The 12,920-nt window shown below is 47.3% G+C and overlaps 1 protein-coding gene across 2 annotated transcripts in view; it reads left to right on the top strand.

Annotated features, from left to right (window-relative positions):
* The window catches only part of DEPDC5 (DEP domain containing 5, GATOR1 subcomplex subunit), a 75,110-nt gene that overhangs the window by 39,128 nt on the left and 23,062 nt on the right, over positions 1–12,920 (top strand). For both annotated transcript variants that reach the window (XM_028480312.2, XM_028480313.2), the window contains exons 23-25: positions 156–291; positions 1,278–1,375; positions 9,526–9,591. In XM_028480312.2, the coding sequence (XP_028336113.1) occupies positions 156–291; positions 1,278–1,375; positions 9,526–9,591 (300 nt within the window). The remainder of the gene's footprint in view (positions 1–155; positions 292–1,277; positions 1,376–9,525; positions 9,592–12,920) is intronic.

The raw sequence follows: 12,920 nt of genomic DNA, 5'->3' as shown, positions 1-12,920 counted from the left end.
CTGGAAGCCAGAGGGTCACAGGCAGGACATGCCTCTGTGGTGTGGTCGCCTTTCAATCACCCGCGTCCCAGCAGCGGGAAGGAAGGAAGGTTGAGGTGAAGTGCACAGCATTGGCTGTCGGGGGAATGATGCTCAGTGGATCTTTGTCCGGGCAGGACCATCTGGAGAGGCTATCCAGATCCATCACCAGACCCGACAGAACATGGCAGAGCTGCAGGGCAGCGGGCAGAGGGCCCCAACCCACTCCTCTGCAGAGCTGCTGGAGTTGGCGTACCATGAAGCCACGGGAAGGTGAGGCCGGGCACCGGGTACTGGGTGGGAGGTACTGCGAGAACGCGCTCAGGCACCCAGGGCAACAGCAGAATAGACCGCCCGCGAAACGTCACGTTCGTGAGACTCGGAGACACCGCACGTGTGCGGGCCTTTCCTTTGTCCGCGTCGTTCCTGCCACTGGGCCAGTGCACAGCAAATAGCCTGAGATGCTTTTGCCAGAGATGTTCCCCAGGCCCTGCTTTAGCTTCTGCTTTAATTCAAAACACGCTTTGTCAACCTCAAACATGAGTTTCTCCTAATCCTCAGTCATGGGAGAAAACGAGTTCCAAGGCAGGTGGTTCCCGCTGTGTGTTTTGGGCAGTGAGTCTATGACTTTTGTCATTTTGGTCATTGAGGAATTCCACTGTTGGGTTTAGAAGAAGTTGATGCTAAAAGCAATGGAAACCAAGCCCTGTGTTTATAGAAACAAGTCTTTTCAAACCAGGATCCTGAATGTGTTACAGGGCATCCGAAGAGAGTCAGCCTAGGAAGAAAGTCATTTAAGCCTTGACATGCTCAAGTCCATGCTACACTACCCGCTGTTGCTGTGATCTGTTACCTTTGCAAAGAGCAATCTTTGGTCCCTTTTCAGTTATCTCAACGTCCCATGGGATGGATGAGGGATACAGGCAGGGCATAACCTCTTTCCCAGGTTAACTTGGTACCTCTGTTCAGGCACCTCACATTGTCCTGTGGGTATCAGCAAGGGGAGGCTTAGGACGGAGGGGGCAGGCATCTGACGTGGCAGTGGGGAAGCAGCTGGGGTGCCAGGGCAGGAGGCCAGAGCTGGCACACACTCCAAGCCCTGCAGCCTGGCGGCCATGGTATGGGTCTCAGTGTTTGCCAGCCTGTGTGGCCAAATGTTCAGGCCTGTTTTTGATGAAAACCCCCTGGAGACAGGGTGAGCAGGATAAAAGAGGTGATGATCCGCATTAAGCCAGGCGGCTGGGCTCTGTTCTCTGCAGGCACAGCACTTCCCACCAGCCTGGCGATGGCACATCCTTCTTGAACTTCACTGGAACAGAAGAGCTTTCTGTCAGCCTGCTCAGCAGCAGTGGTGCAGGTAACCAACCCAAGAGGTAACAGAGTGGGGATGCTCAGAGCAGGCCCATACCTAGAAGCGAGGTGAGAACCAGAAAAACAGGGCCATGTCTATTTCCGGATCATTTCAGCCACAATTTCGGGTGACCTATTTAGAAGCAGTGCTGTATAATGCATGGAATTATAAATGGGCTGCACTTTACGTTTTTAGCCGAGAACGTGTTGGTCAAGAACACATTTATCATTGGACTGTCAGTGAGTCGTGATTGAGGGCTGCTTATGAGATCACTGTAGTGGGCAACACCAGGCCTGGGAGCTTTAAATTATGTGTGTGTGGGGGGGCAAACCCACCCCCATAAAAACCATCAGGAGAGACCCAGAGGGAGCAGTGTGGTTCCAGCTACGAGTTCAGAGAAGAGAAGGGTGACGTTGTTGCTTATAGAAGTGGGCACGGCTCTCAGACGCGAAGGGGTAGAATTTGGTCAGGAGGAGAGTGAGAAGGTGAGGGATTCTAAGTGGAGGGAGAGTAGGAACTTGTGTTGATACAGGGTTTATGCTTTTTGGAAGCACTTGTATATCTGTTATCTTATGCGATCATCCCAGTAGGGAGTAAGTTATTAAGTATATTTTACATATGCGGCAACGTAACACCCAGAGATGTGGAGATGTTACACTAATCTCTCAAGCCAGTAGCCAGGAGTCCTGCTGTTTCTGATTTCAGCAGCAGTATTCAGAGAGCCTTTACAGGGGTAGGGGAACATGAATTTGGATGGGTGGGGGGCAGATTTTGGAAAGCCTCAAAGGACAGATAATTGTACAAAATGAATATGAAAAGCATTAAAACTGGAAGAAAAAATGGTGCTGCTACTTTGTGTCTTCGTTTTCTATCAGTTAACTTGCATTTGTGGAACTTGGCTTAAGGAAGGCGTGATGAAAGTGAAGGTGTATTAAGTTGGTGAATGAAGTTTTCCTCCATTCACGGGTGGATTCAGTCAGTGATGTTTCTAGAGGCCTATAGCTAAGGCTTGGAAACTGGACTGGCAGTGAGAGAATTCTAAAGGATTACACTTATTTCCTTCCTATTTCTAGTGCATCTTTTCTGTCATTCATTTGGAATGAGAAAACAAATCGAAGAAAAATTTGGGGATGAGTAAGATACTTTTTATCCCTGTACTCGGGGCTGAAAATGTTACTTGGCTACCAGACTCAAGTACCTTCAGAATATGCTAAAGGCAATGTTTCTATTGTTTTGCTAAAAGAAGGAGCCATTTTATAGGATCCCAGAGTTTGACCTTCCTGGCTGTTTGGGGTCAAGTTGTACCAAGGAGGGCTGCTCTGGGGCTCATGGGACCACACTTTGAGCGAGTTTCCTGGTGACCTGAAGCTGGGGAACCATGGGCTCAGGCGGTAACAGCACCAGGATTTGCCCACGGTGGTCGTGGAGTGCTTCCGGGCCTGGGGTGGGTAGCTCACGTAGACCAGATGATTCCTCAGAAGACAAGTCTTGGAATTTTACAAGCTGGTCTGGGGAAAAGCGGGAAGTTGCAAAGAATCCTTATTCAGCGATTGGTCTGGAAGATCCTCAAATGACACCATTCTGGAGGCCTCTGAGCTAAGAGTTCCCTGGTGCACATGCATTGGGAAAGCAGTTGCTGCCCCCTGCACCTCGGGCTCACCTTCTCCCTGTTGGGCTCCTGAGTCATAGATCCATCTACCTGATGGGCCTCCCCACCTGGGTGACCCCCGGCTACCTCATCCTTAATTACTGGCAGCTGAGCTCACGTCTTGCTGTCCCCCCGCCTGCCCACCTGCCCCTCCTTTTCTGACTCTGGGCCACATTCTCCATTCTCACCGCTGTTGCTTTGTTTCAGACCCGTGTCATTTCTGGCCAGGATTGTCACCGTAGCCTTCAAATCATCCTCCTGCTCTGTTCGTGTCCCCTCTGATCCATCTCCCATACTGTCACCAATGAGCCATTTCCAAATGCAGGTCTGGTCTGATCACCCTCTCTGTCCCACATGTGAACCGTTTAGTGGTTCTTCACAGCTTGTAACGCCTGTCGTCACCTGGGCCCCACCTGCCTTTACACCTTCACCTGCCTCCACTCCCACGTAGCCCTGCATGTGGGAAGAACACAGGCTCTGGAATCTTAGGACATGAGTCCTGACTCCACCTCTAAAGAGCAGCAAGGCCCTTGGGCCAGGTACTTAACTGCTCTGTACCTTGGTTTCTTCATCTGTGAGGAGGGTTGAGTATTAAGTGTGACAATAATCCACGCAAAGCGCTAAGGACTGTGCCTGGCACGCATGGTGAGCACTCAGCAAACGAGAGCTGTGGTTGTCATTACTCTTATTAGATGAACACAGTTTATATTCCAGCTGTTGTCGTGCCTTCTCAGAAGATCTTTGTCCTGATGTTTCTGTGCATAGACTAGTCCGTCTACAGAATATGCTTTTTCCTTTATCTTCAACCTCTGATTTTGCCTTGTAAACATCCACTTGGTCTTTATGGATCAGCTTCAACAACACCTCCTCCTTGGAGCCCTCCCTGGTGGTTTTGCTTCCCCCCCGCCCCCTCCCAGGAGGTGTGAGGCACATTTCCATGTAACTCCAGACGCAGCTGTACACTTGGCATATCCTGGGCCCACTGTTTGTTTCTGCGTCTGCTTCTCCACTAGACTGAAAGAGCTTATCTTTATCTTCTCCTCACAGTGTTTAGTGTGTTTATTGACAAAGACATTTATACTTCTAAAACCAAGCTGCCAGAATGACAGCATTTGAACAACCCACAAAATTATTCTGTTTAATTGGTATACGAGCTATCAATTCATAAATATGTCCTACAGTGTTTAGCTTCTTAGAGCAGGTGTCGGCTCCTTGGGTTCTTTCTCCAGTCAGGGCGATATAGTTAAACAGGGTCATCCTTAACCTTGCCCAGTCCCTTTGTGACCAGGAGCATGTGTTTTCTAAGGGGCCAGGGCTGGGACTTCCCTGGTGGCACAGTGGTTAAGAATCCGCATGCCAATGCAGGGGACACGGGTTCGAGCCCTGGTCTGGGAAGATCCCACATGCCGTGGAGCAGCTAAGCCCATGCGCCACAGCTCCTGAGCCTGCGCTCTAGAGCCCATGCTCTTCAGCAAGAGAATCCACCGCAATGAGAAGCCCACACGCCGCAACGAAGAGTAGCCCCCACTCGCCACAACTAGAGAAAGCCCACGTGTAGCAACGAAGACCCAGCGCAGCCAAAGAAAAATAAATAAATTAATTAATTTTTTAAAAAAATTAAAGGGCCGGGGCTCATGGGGAGGTGGTCTAGCACTGGCTTCACATGGGAACTGACTCTAGTCTTTGCTCTTGTACTTTTTTTTTTTTTCTTTTTTGCGGTACGCGGGCCTCTCACTGCTGTGGCCTCTCCCGTTGCGGAGCACAGGCTCCGGACGCGCAGGCTCAGTGGCCATGGCTCACGGGCCCAGCCGCTCCGCGGCATGTGGGATCTTCCTGGAACCGGGGCACGAACCCGTGTCCCCTGCATCGGCAGACGGACTCTCAACCACTGCGCCACCAGGGAAGCCCGCTCTTGTACTTCTTGATCAATTATGTCAGCTAGCCACAGAGAGAAATTAGGGAAAATCATTCTAATTTGTATTACCATGTGCAATGACCAGTTACTGTCAGATCTACCTTCAGGTATATCCAGAATCTTAGCATGTCTCATCACTTCCACCAGTCATAGCCCAACCCAAGAGGCCTTCATCTTTCACCTGGATTGTTGCAGTGGCCTGCTAACTGGTCTCTCAGCCTCCTCCCTTTGCCCTTCCATAGAGTTTATTTTCATCAGAGTGGTTCAGAGTGACCCTTGGAAAATAGAAGTTAGATCATGAAATGGACATAAAGATCTTCACCTGCCTGCCTGCCTCACAGAGTTGTTGAAGGATCAGAAGTAGATCGGGTTCCTTAAGGGCAAAATTATCACATCGGGTCCTTGTCTGGGGACAAAGTGGGGGCCGAAACAAAACTAGTGAACATTTCGCTCATTAAAAAATGGAAGAGAAACAGGAAAACCTCATCTGTGACCCACCTCTGCCTCCTGGCCTTGGCGGTTTGCACCATGTGCAGGCATGCAGGCGTGACTCCGATTTCGCCTGCATTTGGACCTGACTCATAGGTGAGTTGTGATTCACAGGGCTGGCATCTCTGCGGGTTTCCCTCCTGGCCCTGTGTTGCCCAGCAGGAACCAGGTTGTTGGTTGGTATGGGCAGGTAGCGTTTATCCCTCTGTTTCTTTAACTGGGCACCCGTTTATAAAACTTGTTAGTGTCATCTCCCTGATGGGGGTAACTGTGCTAGAGAATTTTGTTAAAGAAAATCAGTGGATGCCAAGTTTTCTTTCTCTTTACTGTCGGGACTCAGAATCTGCAACTTGGTGTTTGTGTTGAGTATTAGGTACGTGCAGCAGATTTGGCCCAAGAGCTACCAGGCAAAGTAAATCAGAGCGCACAGAGTTACTCACCCAGGCCAGGCTGGGTGTTTGTGGGGAAGTACCATCTCTGTAGCCCAGAGAGAAGAAGTGACTCGCCCCAGGCACAGGTGTCCCCTGGAAGCAGCCCCAAAGGCCCCACATGGATTACCTTTTTTGGCCGAACGTTAGCAACCAGAGAACACATTCACACTGCTTGACTCTGAACAGCTGTCAAAAGAGACAGAGCTGAGTTGGCTCTTCTGAGCATTTGCTCCCCCGAGCGGTGCGTCTGGCTTTCAACTTTGAGAGTGAGGTTCATTCCCAAATGTTGGGTTGGAGCAGAGCCGCCCACCCAGGAGGTCTCCCCACCGCCCTCCCAGGTCGTTGGGTTCTTCACATGCCAGTGGTGAGTCTGCGGGCCTAAAGCTGAGCCTCAGAGGCAGAGCTGCAGGGAGAGGCTGTGTGCTGGGCTTGAGCTGCAAGGAAACTGTGAAAGTAGCTTCGAAGAAGCCTTTAAAATATTTATTTCTTCAAATTCTTTTCATTAAATTCTTTTCATTTCTTTCAAATAAAATGTGTTTGGGGACGGAAGACAGGGGAGGCACAAAAGCTGAACATGCTTTATCCCTTAGAGATGGACAGGTCTGCTCTGGGCCCAGAAGCCAAAGGTGCTCCGAGAACCCATTGATGGGTTGCCTCTTTGAACTCAAACAATTGCTCACACAATTCTTAAATTGAACTGTTTCTTTATGAGGGTAAGAATTTCAGTTCTCGTAGACGAAGTCTGGATTGAGTTAAAAAAAAAAAAAAAAAAAAGGTGCTCTGATGATGAAATTTAGAATCCAAACCCATGAGGCGTTGTATTAGTAATTCTCCTATTGCTCACATCGCTCGGAGAATTCCGGTTTTATAGTTGCCTTCATACCAGTTCTCAGGCCAGACAAGAAAAACCACCCCATTGCTTCTTCTTTGTTATGCTTTGTGTTTGTGTGAAAATGGATGCTGTCAGTCAGGCTAGCTTTTTCAGAAAATTTAGCTCCAAATGGCTTTTGGCTGTTGACAGAGAACAGATAACGTTTTCAGTAGATGAAAACTGGTGCCCCATTTGGATAGTCAGGAAATAAAGCATCTGTAGAGTTACGCAGAAAGAGTCTAAATGCAGGTGTCACTTCCTTACTGTGTGATCTTCAGTTACTTACTTAACTTCTCTGTGCCTCAGTTTCTTTATCTGTGGAAAAGGGATAACACCTACCTCACATTTGCCTCTTAGTGTGGGTTTGAATAAAATGAAGCACTGTTATTTTTCTGACTTAATAGATTGTATCTTCTGATTATGATGGCTAGTAATTTTTAAAAATCTACTGAAGGCAGCTCCAAAAAAGAAGTTCTAAAATTGTTTTGGCCAAGTGACATCATCTTTCTGAATTAAAAAAATATATATTTACTTTTAAATTTACATACAGTAAAATTCACTCTTTTTAGTGTACAGTTCTATGAGTTTTGACAAATGCATAGAGTCATAAGCACCAACAAAGACATCAAGATACAGAACATTTCCATTACCCCTCAGATTCTTTGTGCTGCTTCTTTGTACTCAATCCCTCCCTCCTCCCCTGGCAACCACCGATCTGTTCTCTGTCCCTTTAGTCTCTCCCAGCAAGTCTTGCACATGGAATCATACAACTTGGAGCCTTCTGAGTCTGGCTTCTTTCACTGAGCATAATTCGAGATTCATCCAAGTTGTTGCCGGCATCCACAGTCACGTTCAGTACTTTTTATTGCCATATCGTATTCCATTGTATGGATGTATTAGTTTATCCCTTCACCAGTTGGAAGACATTTGGGTTGAGAATAAAGCCACACTTACATAACTTACATAACAGGTTTTTGTGTAAACATCAATTTTCATTTGTCTTAGGTGAATTCCTAGGAGTGGGATTGCTGGGTCAAATGGTCAATATATGTTTAACCTTTAAAGAAACTGCAAAACTGTTTTCCAAAGTGGTGCGCCATTTTGTATTCCTACAATCAGTGGATAAGGGTTTCTGTTGCTGTACATCCTGGTCAGCACTTGGCATGAGCAGTCCTTCTAGCCATCCCAAGAGACCCGGGTGCAGAGGTATCCCACTGAACTTCTGATTTGCCATTTCTCTAATGACTAATGACATTGAGCATCTTTTCACGTGCCTTCTGTATGTGTGTCCATATCTTTTGCCCATTTCCTCATCAGGTTGTTCTGCTCTGGAGTTTTTAGAGTTCTTTATGTGTTCTGGATACACGTCCTCTGCCAGAGGTGCGATTTGCAAATACTTTCTCACAGGTCATAGCTTGTCCTTTCAAAAATTTCACAAGGGATTTGTAAGTATTTGTTCTTGTTATAAAAGATTCAGCTAACACGGAAGTATTTACAGTAAAAAGCCAAAGATCTCCTTTCCCTCCCACCACTTCCTCCAGCTTTCTTCTAGGAGATAGCCACTGTTGACAGTTTCGTGAGGATCTTTCCAGTCCTATCCTAATTTTCTAGTAAATGTAAATGCACGGCTTTCGGGATCTTAGTTCCCCAGCCAGGGATTGAACCCGTGCCCTTGGCAGTGAAAACATGATATCCTCACCAGTGGACTGCCAGGGAATTCCCTAGTAAATGTGTTTTGAAAGGGACATTTAAATATTGATATGTGTGTTTTGAAATTAGTTCTATTACTTTTCAGTCAATAAGTTGCATTTCAGGGGCTTCCCTGGTGGCGCAGTGGTTGAGAGTCTGCCTGCTGATGCAGGGGACATGGGTTCGTGCCCCGGTCCGGGAAGATCCCACATGCCGCGGAGCGGCTAGGCCCGTGAGCCATGGCCGCTGAGCCTGTGCGTCCGGAGCCTGTGCTCCGCCACGGGAGAGGCCACAACAGTGAGAGGCCCGCATATCGCAAAAAAATAAAAATAAAAAAATAAGTTGCATTTCAAAGACTCTCTGTTTTTCCTTTCAGCCCAGTTACAGGCAAAATCATTGCTTTTCTCTTGCAGTAGTGAGTTTTGGTGTCCTGTGTCATATTCCAGGAAGCCATGATTCAGGAAAGAAAATTTCAGAGGATGACTGTTAAGTGGACTAAATTTAAATAGGTCATCTTGTGTTTGCTAAAGCTCGCTCTAATTAGTTGAAATTACTTTTAAATTCGTCCCGTTTCTTATTCTAAGTGGTGGGTTGCTGTTTGCTTTTCTGCATGTGCACTAAAGGTCCTGTTAGGCCAACAGTATTGATAACCTCAGAGTAAAGTTCTGGCTCCTTCCTGAACTTTATTTTTTTATTTATTTTTATTTATTTATTATTTTTTTTTTTTTTGTGGTACGCGGGCCTCTCACTGTTGTGGCCTCTCCCGTTGCGGAGCACAGGCTCCGGACACGCAGGTTCAGCAGCCATGGCTCACGGGCCCAGCCGCTCCGCGCATGTGGGATCTTCCCGGACCGGGGCATGAACCTATGTCCCCTGCATCGGCAGGCGGACTCCCAACCACTGCGCCACCAGGGAAGCCCCTTTCCTGAACTTTAGATTGCTCATTTTTCTTTGATGGATTCTTTTGTGCTGTTGGAGATACTCAGCACAGAATTTGTACTTGTTTTTTTATTTTTAGCTACAGTTTGGGGCTTTTTTTTTAAACCATAACTGGTCAGAACTTTTTTTGCAGAATGAGTCTCACTGACACAGATTCTTTTCATCTTTCCACAGGTATGAATCCTAGGACCCAGAATAAGGATTCTTTAGAGGACAGTGTTTCTACCTCTCCAGACCCAAGTAAGAGGGGCCTGCTGACAGGGGAAGGTGGCAGGGAGGTGGGGGCGTGGGGTGGGTGGTCAAGGCACCGGGGGAGCAAGAGGGAGCCCTGTGGGAAGAGAATGGTCTGTAAGTTCACACGTCTCCGGATGGTGAGGGGAGAGGGGAGACTCTGCAGCCTCTCCGATGGAACATGAGCGGCAGGGAGGCCAAATGACCTGTTCTGGAATGTGATTCAGGGCCACACAGTAAGGGTAGCGGAATTCCCAGAGCTGACCTTGGCTCTCAAATGCTTAACGATGGCTCTGGGGAGAAGTCGATGGCTCTGGGGAGAAGTCAGAAGGAATAAGACCTGAAACTGTTTACATTGCTGTAGTTGGAAGTGTTTGTCTGGGTTGCATTTGCTTTGATCATCCTTGTCTATTGAGATAGCTGAACATCTAAATATCAACAATAATAGCAAAAGACCAGAAAAAAAAAATTCTACTGCTTGATCGACTTTGCTTTACTTCACTGTGACCAGTGGATATATGTACATCACCGAGTCTTTTTATCCCCACTTTTAAGTAACTTAACAATCATTTCACTACTTCTCCAGGTCCGGCATAGTGGTCATTTTTCATGGCAATATCAAACACATTATTAAATCGTGCTTTGGATAATCATGTTTTAATGGTGGCCATTTGGGTGATTTCTAGTTTTTTAGCATATAATGCATGGTGCAGTGGGTGTGTTTTTTTCTCTTGGTTCAGATCCTCGGAATATATTCCAAAGAATAGTTGGCAGATTGATTGTTTTCTAGAAAGCTGCCAGCCCTGAATAGATGAGCCTGTTTCTTCTCTACAACTCCAGCATTGGATTTTGTCATCTGTGTTTATTACTGTTAACTGAATGATTCTGAGGTGGGACCTCCTCAGAGACCTCTGCAGGGCCTGAAGATACTGGAGGTAGAAAAGAGGCCACACAGACCTTTTACCCATGAAAAGAACATCATCAAGCTAAGAATTGGGAGCTTTTCTCACCACGGGGTTTGAATTCTCCGTATCTCAGTGTGTGCCCGCAGACACCATTTCTAAAAGGTTTTTATAATCTTGAGGGTCAGGAAGCTGGTGACAGCCAGAATGATGTAAGAAGGCACAGTGATAGAGTGTCTTCTGTTTCTGGCCTCCCCACGGGGGCTGCATTGTGTGCCCACCTTCTGCTGCTGGTTCTAACCAAGAAGTGTGAACAAATTCATCCCTCGTCTGTCCTATGGGGAATTGGGGTGTTAACTAGGTTATCGTGGGCTGTGCCGTTTTTTTAAAATTTTTATTTATTTATTTTTTAATTGAAGTCTAGTTGATTTACAACATTGTGCCAATCTCTGCTGTACAGCAAAGTGACTCGGTTATACACATATAGACTTTTTCCATATTCTTTTGCATTATGGTTTATCACAGGAGACTGAGTATAGTTCCCTGTGCTATACATTAGGACCTTGTCGTTTATCCATCCTAAATGTAATAGTTTGCATCTACCAACCCCAAACTCCCAGTCTATCCCTCTCCCTCCCCCCTTCCCCCTTGGCTGTGTTTTGAGTTCTTGAAGTATTAAGGAGTTAACAAGACCTGTATAGAGTCAAACTCATAGACTCAGAGAGTGGAGTGGTGATTGCCTGGGGCCTGTGGGGAGGTGGGCAGTGGGGGGGGGGTGTTGCTGATTGGTGGGCGTAAAGCTTCAGTCCTGGGAGATGAGTAAGTTCTGGAGACCTGCCACTCAGCACTGTCCTCAGTTAACAATACTGAATTGGACACTTACAAATTTTGTTGTTGTTGTTTTTGTTTGTTTTTTTAAATTTTATTTTATTATTTATTTATTATACAGCAGGTTCTTATTAGTTATATATTTTATGCATATTAGTGTATATATGTCAATCCCATTTTCCCAATTCATCCCACCCCGCCTCACCCTACCCTCTGCTACACTTAAAAATTTGCTAAGATGGTAGATCTCACGCTAAGTGTTCTTACCACAATAAAATAAAATTCAAACCAATCAACCAAAAGTCACCCCAGGACCTGGAATGGAGACCGTGGAGTTAGGCCTGTTGCAGGTCAAGTCATCTTCCCCAAAGCAGGGCTGCCACACAGGGCATGTTTCCTGCTGGGACTCAGTTGTGCAATTCCCTTCTTGTCCCCTAACTCCGGGCTCAGGGAGGCTCTGTTGCCCTGGGTGGTGTGTGTCAGTCACTGTATGGGGGAAAGATCCCTGCGCAGAGTGGCTTCTGGCCCTGTGACCTCTGGTGGGTTCGGCTCTGCCAGGTGTTTAAAGGGGCCGATGATGCCTCCACACCTGCTCGGAGGAGGTGATGTGAGAGGGTACAGCACACGGTAAGCCACAGGGCACCACAAGAAGTGAGGTGCATGAGGGTCTCACTGGGAATGCAGAGGCAGAGGTGTGGAGTGTTTCTGTTGCTCGTTGCTCCCTCGCATGGAGATTTGACAAATAATTTTCACTTAAATGACTTAAAGAGATAACCGCACCATTACTTCAACTCTGATTCTCAACCGTGGAATATTTTGCACTTCAGGGCACATTTGGTCAAGTCTACAGACATTTTTGGTTTTCACAACCAGAAGATGTCACTGGCATCTAGTGAGTAGGGACCAGGGATGCTGCTCACATCCTACAATGTCCAGGACAGCCCCCACAACAAAGAGTTATCTGGTCTAGAATAGCCTTCATGCCCCGAGGTGGAGAAACCCTGCTTTACCCAAAGAGCAGGCGGTTTTGGACAGACCCGTGTGGTCGGGCCCACTCTGCTGATGGCAGCTTTAATTTCTAGATTGTTAAACTGTCTCCTAAAGTTCCGGCCTTGTAACTCCCAGACGTCCTTCCTTGATTCCTCTTCCTACCCTTTTGGATCTGTGACTTATTTTTGCAATCCTGAAAGTATTCCTGAATTCTGCTCCCGTGTGCTATTCGCTCCAAAATCTGGCTCCAAAATCCGGCTGCGCTCTCCTCCTCTCCCCACCCAGCCCCTCCATCAGCCCAGGGGAGGCTTCCAGCTCAAGCCTCTCTTCCAGTCTCGGAATGTTGATTTGCTTCGATGTGTAACTGCCTGGCCTGGCCTGCCCTGCGGTAACCTCACTGGCATCGCGGCTGTAGCTCATGATCAGCAGAAAATGAAAAGTACGGCTGTGCATCCCATTTGCATGATGGGATTGGATAAGCACTGCGTTGTCTAACAGCCTCTGTTTCTCTCTCTTTCTCCCCCCCCCACCCCTTTCCTGGCAACTTTATCACCTGTCACCACCTACTTTCTCCTTCCCCCTCCCTTTGTCCCTCCACCCCCCCCCCGTCACCCCCCG

This window comes from Physeter macrocephalus, chromosome 19 (assembly GCF_002837175.3).
Source record: "Physeter macrocephalus isolate SW-GA chromosome 19, ASM283717v5, whole genome shotgun sequence".
NCBI lineage: Eukaryota > Metazoa > Chordata > Mammalia > Artiodactyla > Physeteridae > Physeter > Physeter macrocephalus.
This window is presented reverse-complemented; position numbering and strand designations above follow the sequence as displayed.